General features: G+C 69.7%; 1 protein-coding gene across 1 annotated transcript; it reads left to right on the forward strand.

Moving 5' to 3' along the window:
- Window positions 1-423: 423 nt before the first annotated feature.
- On the forward strand, window positions 424-9,122 carry ADCK5 (aarF domain containing kinase 5). The gene is made up of 15 exons (XM_083825556.1): window positions 424-475; window positions 2,137-2,240; window positions 2,363-2,503; window positions 2,575-2,650; window positions 4,006-4,206; window positions 4,978-5,118; window positions 5,192-5,305; window positions 5,403-5,534; window positions 6,191-6,274; window positions 6,378-6,459; window positions 7,331-7,409; window positions 7,519-7,610; window positions 8,366-8,618; window positions 8,715-8,831; window positions 8,927-9,122. Exons 1-15 carry the CDS (start codon window positions 458-460, stop codon window positions 9,030-9,032), a joined length of 1,740 nt encoding a protein of 579 aa, XP_083681682.1. The 5' UTR covers window positions 424-457; the 3' UTR covers window positions 9,033-9,122.
- The last annotated feature ends 3 nt before the right edge of the window (window positions 9,123-9,125 follow it).

The raw sequence follows: 9,125 nt of genomic DNA on the forward strand, positions 1-9,125 counted from the left end.
GGCCGGAGGGGGGTCCCCGCAGGGGGGGGGGGGGGTCCCCTTGGAGGCCCCGCCCCCTCCCCACGTGGCCGCCCCGGCCCCGCCCCCCGGGGATTCCCCCCCCCACAGCCCCACGTGACCTCCCCCCCCCCAGCTCGGGCCGCCCCCACGTGACCCGCCCCCGCCGCCCCCACACGTGACCCGCGCCCCCACGTGCCCGCGGCCCCGCCCCCTCGGGCCATCCGCGCCCGCAGCCAATCGGCGCGCCCGGCGGGAGCCGCGGGAGGGGGCCCGGCGCCACGCCCCCTCCTCCCCGCCCCGACCAATCGGCGCCGAGCCCGCGGCGGGGGGGGCGTGGCCGCCCCGCCCCTCCCCGCGGCCCGCGCGCGGGGGTGGGCGGGGCCGGGCGGCGGGGCCGGCCAATGGGGGCGCGCGGGGGGCGGGGCCTCGCGGCGGGGGGCGGGGCGTGGCAGCGGACATGGGGCTGCGGCGGACGGTGAGCGCGCGCCGGGACCCCCCCGGGGACCCCCCCCGGGGAACCCCCCCCGGGACCCCCCCGAGGCCCCGCCCCCCGCCCCCTCCCCCTCCCCCCGCCCCGGGGACCCCCCCTTGGGGAACCCCCCCGGGGACCCCCCGGGGTCGTTGGGGACGTCCCGGGACCCCCCCGCGCCCCCCCCCGCAGCGCCCCCAACGGAATTCCCCCCCCCGCCCCTCCCCCCCCGGGGCCCCCCCGGGGTCCCCCCCCCGGCCCCGCCCCCCCGGCCCCGGCCCCCCCCTCTCCGGGACCCCCCCCCGGGGCCGCCCCCCCCCCCGAGCCCAGGGCCCGGCCCCGGCCCCTGCCCCCCCCCCGCGGGTATGGGGCTTGCTGGGGGCGGGGCCCGATGGGGGCGGGGCTTGCTGGGGGCCGGGCCGGGGGGGTCCCCATGGGCATGGGGGGGCGGCGGGTGTGGGGCTGGGCCCCATGGGGCTGGTTATGGGGCCGGCTGTGGGGCTGGCATAGGGCTGGCTGTGGGTCAGGCGTGGGGCCAGCTGTGGGTCCAGTTATGGGGCTGGCTATGGGGCTGGCTGTGGGTCCAGCTATGGGGCTGGCTATGGGGCTGGCTGTGGGTCCAGTTATGGGGCCGGCTGTGGGTCCAGCTATGGGGCTGGCTATAGGGCTGGCTGTGGGTCCAGCTATGGGGCTGGCATAGGGCTGGCTGTGGGTCCAGTTATGGGGCTGGCATAGGGCTGGCTGTGGGTCCAGGTATGGGGCTGGCTATAGGGCTGGCTATAGGTCCAGCTTTGGCTCCCACCACAGAGCTGGTATGGGTCCGGCTGTGGGCCCAGCTATAGGACTGGCGTGGTTCCCGCTGTTTGTTCAGCTATAGGGTGGTCTGCAGGGCTGCCTACAGGTCTGGCTATAGGACTGGCTGTAGGGCTGGTTAAAGGTCCAGATGTGGGCCCACCTATAGGGCTGGCTATGGGACTGGCTGTAAGTCTAGCTATAGGACTGACTGTAGGGCTGCCTATAGGTCCAGCTATAGGACAGGCTATAGGGCTGGCTATAGGTCCAGCTGTGGGTCCAGCTATAGGGCTGGCTATAGGGCTGTCTATAGGTCCAGCATAGGTCCAGCTGTGGGTCCAGTTACAGGGCTGCCTATAGGGCTGCCTATGGGACCAACTATAGGGCTATCTATGGGACTGGCTATAAGACTGGCTATGGGACTGACTATAGGACTGTCTATAGGTCTAGCTGTAGGACTGGCTACAGGGCTGGTTATAGGTCCAGCTATGGGGCTGCCTATAGGTCCAGCTATAGGGCTGGCTATGGGACTGGCTATAGGACTGACTATAGGTCCAGCTGTAGGTCCAGCTATACGGCTGCGTATAGGTCCAGCTATAGGACTGCCTATAGGGCTGCCTATGGTTCCAACTATAGGGCCATCTATGGGATTGGCTATAAGACTGGCTATAGGACTGACTATAGGACTGTCTATAGGTCTAGCTATAGGACTGGCTACAGGGCTGGTTATAGGTCCAGCTATGGGGCTGCCTATAGGTCCAGCTGTGGGTCCAGCTGTGGATCCAGCTATAGGGCCGCCTATAGGTCCAGCATCGTCCCAGCCGTGGGTCCAGCCATGCTGCCCCCCCCGAACCCCATCCCTTTCCCCCCCCCAGGTGCAGTTCTGCTGCCGGCCCCCCCCGGCACTACTTGGGGGCCGGGCCCCCCCCCAGCCCCCCCCGGCGCGTCCCTGCGGGCACGGAGCCACCGCGGCCCCACGGTGAGAGCTGGGGGCTGGGGGGGGGGGGGGCCGGGCCCCGGTACCGGGGGAATCCCGGTGCCGGGGGTGGGGGTCCCGGTGCTGGGGGTGGGGGGGCCCTGACACTGCTCCCCCCCCCCCAGACGTCGCCGGGCGCTGCTGCGGCCGCTGCTGCTGGGGCTGGGGCTGGCGCTGCCCCTGGGCGCCGGCTGCTACCTGCGGGCTGAGCCCCCCCAGCGCCGCCGCCTGCGCCTGCTGCTGGACGGCGTGGGACGCTTCGGCAGGTGGGGGCACGGGGGCGGGAAGGGCGGGACACCCCCCCAGAAAAAAAAAACTTCCCCGGTTTGTCCCCCAGGTCGCTGGCGGTCGGCATGGAAATCTCCGTGGATTATTGGTGGACGGCGAACGTGGTGCTGCGGGGGGTGGAGGAGGTGGGGAGGGGCTGGGGGGGTGGGATTGGGGTGGGGATGGGATGGGGATGGGGATGGGATGGGGATGGGGTGGGATTGGGATGGGGATGGGATGGGGATGGGATGGGGATGGGATGGGGATGGGATTGGGATGGGGATGGGATGGGGATGGGGATGGGATGGGATGGGATGGGGATGGGATGGGGATGGGGATGGGATGGGGATGGGATGGGGATGGGATGGGGATGGGATGGGGATGGGATGGGGATGGGATGGGGATGGGATGGGGATGGGATTGGGATGGGGATGGGATGGGGATGGGGATGGGATGGGGATGGGATGGGGATGGGATGGGGATGGGGATGGGATGGGGATGGGATGGGGATGGGATGGGGATGGGATGGGGATGGGATGGGGATGGGATGGGGATGGGGATGGGATGGGGATGGGATGGGGATGGGGATGGGATGGGGATGGGATGGGGATGGGATGGGGATGGGGATGGGGATGGGATGGGGATGGGATGGGATGGGGATGGGATGGGGATGGGATGGGGATGGGGATGGGATGGGATGGGGATGGGATGGGGATGGGGATGGGGATGGGGATGGGATGGGGATGGGATGGGGATGGGATGGGGATGGGATGGGGATGGGATGGGGATGGGATGGGAGGGGGATGGGATGGGGAGGGGATGGGGATGGGGATGGGGATGGGATGGGGATGGGATGGGGATGGGGATGGGATGGGGATGGGGATGGGATGGGGATGGGATGGGAGGGGATGGGGATGGGATGGGGATGGGATGGGGATGGGATGGGGATGGGATGGGGATGGGATGGGAGGGGGAGGGGATGGGGAGGGGATGGGGATGGGGATGGGATGGGATGGGGATGGGATGGGGAGGGGATGGGGATGGGATGGGGATGGGATGGGGATGGGATGGGGATGGGATGGGGATGGGATGGGGATGGGATGGGAGGGGGATGGGATGGGGATGGGATGGGAGGGGATGGGGATGGGATGGGGAGGGGATGGGGATGGGATGGGGATGGGATGGGGATGGGATGGGGATGGGATGGGGATGGGATGGGAGGGGGATGGGATGGGAGGGGATGGGGATGGGATGGGATGGGGATGGGATGGGGAGGGGATGGGGATGGGATGGGGATGGGATGGGGATGGGATGGGGATGGGATGGGGATGGGATGGGAGGGGGATGGGATGGGAGGGGATGGGGATGGGATGGGATGGGGATGGGATGGGGATGGGATGGGAGGGGATGGGGATGGGGATGGGGATGGGATGGGGTGGGACGGGACAGAGATGGGGATGGGGCCACTGGTGACACCAACCCCCGCCCCCCGCGGCCGCAGGGCTCCCCGGCCTTCCAGGCGGGGATGTCGCGGTGCCACCAGCGCGCGGCCGAGCGGCTGCTGCGGGGGGCGCTGCGCAACGGGGGGCTGTACATCAAGCTGGGGCAGGGGCTCTGCTCCTTCAACCACCTCCTGCCCCCCGAGTACATCGCCACCCTGCGCGTGCTGGAGGACCGCGCCCTACAGCGCGGCCACCGCGAGGTGAGGGGCCGGTGGGGACAGGGACGGGGTGGTCCCGGCCGTGGGGACGCTGCGAGGGGACCCCCGGAGCGTGGGGACGCTGCCACCACCCGTGTGGGGACCTCACGGCCCCGTGGTCCCCATCGTGGGGACGCTGCGGTGCTGTGCGTGGGGTGGCACGTCCTGGGCATGGGGGTGCCAGAGGGGGACGGTGGGGCTGGCATGGGGACATCAGGGCGTGGGGATGGCACGGCCACGGTCAGAGGGGCACCACGGGTATGGGGACACCACTGCCGCGGGGACAGGGACACCACAGACACGGGGACACCATGGGGCTGGCACTGCCACGGGGGTGGGGACGTGGTGGGCACAGGCACGGGGGCACCACGGGCACAGGGACACCACGGGCATGGGGACATCAAGGTCTCCATCATGGGGACACCACGGTCCTGATCATGGGGACACCACAGCCACGGGCACGGGGACACCACAGACACGGGGACACCATGGGGACGGCACTGCCATGGGGGTGGGGACGTGGTGGTCTTGGGCACGGGGACACCACGGACATGGGGACACCATGGGGACGGCACTGCCACGGGGGTGGGGACATGGTGCTTTCAGGCACGGGGACACCACGAGCGTGGGGACACCACGAGCATGGGGACACCGAGGTCTCCATCACGGGGACACCACAGCCGCTGGGTGGGGACAGAGCTCAGCGCAGGCACCGAGGGGTTGCTGCCCCCCGCCCCGTGTTGTCCCCCCCCCGTGTCCCCCCCGTGCCTGCAGGTGGACGAGCTCTTCCTGGAGGACTTCCAGACGACGGCGGCCGGCCTCTTCCAGGAGTTCGACTACGAGCCGGTGGCGGCCGCCAGCCTGGCGCAGGTTCACCGCGCCACCCTGCAGGACGGCACGCCGGTGGCCGTCAAGGTGGGGGCCGGGGCCGGGGGGGGGGGCTTGGGAGGGGGTGGGGGGGCACAGGGCCGCATCCAGCCCCCCCCAGGTGCAGTACATCGACCTCCGCGACCGCTTCGACGGCGACATGCGGACGCTGCAGCTGCTGCTGCGCATCGTGGAGTTCATGCACCCCAGCTTCGGCTTCAGCTGGGTGCTGGAGGTACTGGGGGCGCTGGGGGGGACACGGTGAGCGGGGACGTTGGGGGGGGACGCGCGCGGGGACAGCTCACCGACCCCCCCACCCCGTCCGTCCCCAGGACCTGAAGGGGACGCTGGCGCAGGAGCTGGACTTCGAGAACGAGGGGCGGAACGCCGAGCGCTGCGCCCGCGACCTGCGCGACTTCAGCTACGTGGTGGTGCCGCGCGTGCACTGGGACAAGTGCAGCAAGGTGGGGACAGGGGGACAATGGGGACAGGGGGACAATGGGGACAGGGGGACAATGGGGACAGTGCGACAGGGACAATGGGGACAGGGGGACAGGGACAATGGGGATGGGGACAGCGGGACAGTGGGGATAGCAGGACAGTGGGGACAGGGATAGTGGGACAGTGGGGCCGGGGACAGCAGGACGATGGGCATAGGGACAACGGGGACAAGGACAGTGGGATAATTGGGACCAGGGGACGGGGACAACGGGGATGGGGACAGGGGCTGCAGGGACGGTGGGACCAGGGCATGGGGACAGGTGGGGACCGAGGGAAAGGGGACAGGGAGCAGGGGGTGACGGGGAGCGGGGGACGGGGGCTGCAGGGGCCGTGGGGACAGGGGGACAGGGGATGGGGGGGTGGAAGCAGGGGACAGGGACTTGGGGCAGGGGACAGGGACTCCGGGTATGATGGGGGCCAGGGGACAGTGGGGACAACGGGGACCAGGGGACAGGGACAATGGGGACAGGGGCTGCGGGGTGGGCGGGCACGGGGCAGAGCAGGGACTGGGGGTGACCCAGCCCTGGGGACAGCGCGGTGCCCCCGAGCCCCGCCATGGGCTGACACCGTGTGTCCCCCCCCCGTGTGTGTCCCCCCCGTGTCCCCGCGGTGTCCCCAGCGGGTGCTGACGGCCGATTACTGCGAGGGCTGCAAGATCACCAACGTGGAGGGCATCCGGCGGCAGGGCCTGGGGCTGCAGGACGTGAGTCGGGGGGGGGGCAGGGGGGGGACACGGGGGACAATGGGGGACAGCGGGGGGGGGGACGGGGACGGGGACACGGGGGGACCGAGCTGCCTCCCCGCAGGCCGCCGACAAACTGATCCGCGTGTTCGCCGAGCAGATCTTCTACACCGGCTTCATCCACGCCGACCCGCACCCGGGGAACGGTACCGGGACGGGGGGACACGGGGACGGGGGACGGGGGGACACGGGGACGGGGGGACAGGGGGACGGGGGGACGTGGGGACAGGGGTCACAGAGATTTGAGGACATAGGGACATGGATATAGGGACATGAGGACACAGGGCAGTGCGGACACGAGGATGTGGGGACAGAGGGACAGAGGGACACGGAGACACAGGGACTTCGGGATGTGGGGACGCAGGGACTTGGGGACATGGGGATGTGGGGACACGGGGATAGAGGGACATGGGGACAGGGGGACATGGGGACATAGGGACACGGGGACGCAGGGACATGGGGACATAGGAACACAAGGATATGGGGACGGGGGATGCAGGGACATGGGGACACAGGGACAAAGACAGCTGCAGGGAAAGGGGGACATGGGGACATGGGGATGTGCAGGCATGAGGACGTGGGGACACAGACACGGGAATGCAGGGACACGGGGATGTGGGGACACGGGGGTGGAGGGACACGGACATGGGGACATGGGGACACGGGGACGCAGGGACATGAGGTCTTGGGGACATGGGGATGGAGGGACGTGGGGGATACGGGGACATGGGGGCGTGGGGATGCAGGGACATGAGGACATAGGAACACGGGGATATGGGGACAGGGGGATGCAGGGACAGGGGGACACAAGGATAGGGGGACACGGGGACACGGGGGTGTGCAGACATGAGGATGCAGGGACATGGGGACATGGGGACGCAGGGACACGAGGATTTGGGGACGCGGGGACATGGGGCCATTGGAACACATGGATATGGGGACACGAGGATGCAGGGACAGGGGACACAGGGCAATGGGGACGCGGGGCCACGGGGACATCCCGCCCCGGTCCCGCAGTGCTGGTGCGGCGCGGCCCCGACGGCAAGGCGCAGCTCGTGCTGCTGGACCACGGCCTCTACGAGTTCCTCAGCGAGAGGTGAGGCCGGGGGGCGCGGGGCCGGGGGGCGCGGGGCCGGGGGGCGCGGGGCCGGGGACATGCGGTGCCGGGGCCGCGCGGTGCCGGTGACGCTGCCGGGGCCGCGCAGGGACCGCAGCGCGCTGTGCCAGCTGTGGCGAGCCATCGTGCTGCGCGATGACGCCGCCATGAGGAGCCGCTCGGCCGAGCTGGGCGTCAAGGGTGAGGCGTCCCCGGGGCCGTCCCCACGGTGCCGTAATCCCACCCCTTTGGTGCCGTAATCCCACCCCTTTGGTGCAGTAATCCCACCTTTTAGTGCCATAATCCCACCCCTTTGGTGCAGTAGTCCCACCTTTTAGTGCCATAATCCCAATTTTGGGTGCTGTAATCTCATCCCTAGGGTGCCATAATCCCACCCTTTAGTGCCATAATCCCAACCTTGGGTGCCACAATCCCACCCCTTTAGTGTCATAATCCCAATTCTGGGTGCTGTAATCCCAACCTTTGGTGCCATAATCCCATCCCTCGGGTGCCACAGCCCTGTCCCCCTGCCCTGTGGTCCTCGGGGTGCTGCAGCCCCATCCTCAGCCCCCCCAACCCCATCTTCCTGCCCTGTGCCCCTCAGGGTGCTGCAGCATCGCGCTAGGGTGCTGCAGCTCCCTGGGGCACTGTAATCCCCCCCCCCCTTTGAGTGCCTCAATCCCACCCTTGGGTGCCATAATCTCCTCCCGTTGGGTGCCTCAATCTCATCCTTGGGTGCCTCAATCCTCTCCCCCCTGCTTTGGGTGCCGTAATCCCACTCTCGGATGCCTCAATCCAACCCTTGGGTGCCATAATCCCCCCTTTGGGTGCCATAATCCCCCCTTTGCGTGCCATAATCCCACTCTCGGATGCCTCAATCCAACCCTTGGGTGCCGTAATCCCACCCCGGGGTGCCGCGCCCACCCCGCCCCCCACCCACCCCACCCCCCCCCCAGATTACTTCCTCTTCTGCGAGATCCTGATGCAGCGCCCGCTGCACGCGGGGCAGCTGGCCCTGGCCAACGTGCTGACGCGGGAGGAGGCCGCCTACATGCAGGAGATGGCCGCCCACCACTTCCAGCGCATCATGGGCGTGCTGCGCGCCCTGCCCCGGCCCATGCTCCTCGTCTTCCGCAACATCAACACCGTCCGCAGCATCAACGTGGCGCTGGGGGCCCCGGTCGACCGCTACTTCCTCATGGCCAAGAGGTGAGGGGACTTGGGGGGGGGACGGGGACAAGGGGGACGTGGGGGACTCCCCCCCCCAACACCGTCCCCGCGCCCACCCTGTGCTGCCCCCCGCAGCGCCGTGCGGAGCTGGGGCCGGCTCAGCGGGGAGCGCGCCCCCGGCCTCCGCGGCCTCCGCGCCGTCCGCAGCCTCCGCGTGGCCTGGGAGAGCCTCAAGTTCGAGGTGGCGCTCAGGTAGGGGGGGGTGGTCGGGGGGGTGGGGGGGGGTAAGACACGGGCTGGGGGGGGCCATGGGGTGAGCAGCCGCCCCACGCCTCCCCCGCGCCCAGGCTGGAGACCCTCACCATGAAGCTGACGGCCTCCGTCCTCCGCCTGCTGGCCTCCTGGGGGCTGCTGCCCCACAGCGAGCAGATCTACGAGTACCTGCGGGCGTAGCGGGCGGACCCCCCCCCGCCCGCACCCCACCCCCCCAAATAAACCCCCCCTCCCCGCGGAGGGGACAGCGGAGCACACGCCACGCACCGCGGC

This window comes from Anser anser (assembly GCF_964211835.1).
Source record: "Anser anser genome assembly, chromosome: 2".
NCBI lineage: Eukaryota > Metazoa > Chordata > Aves > Anseriformes > Anatidae > Anser > Anser anser.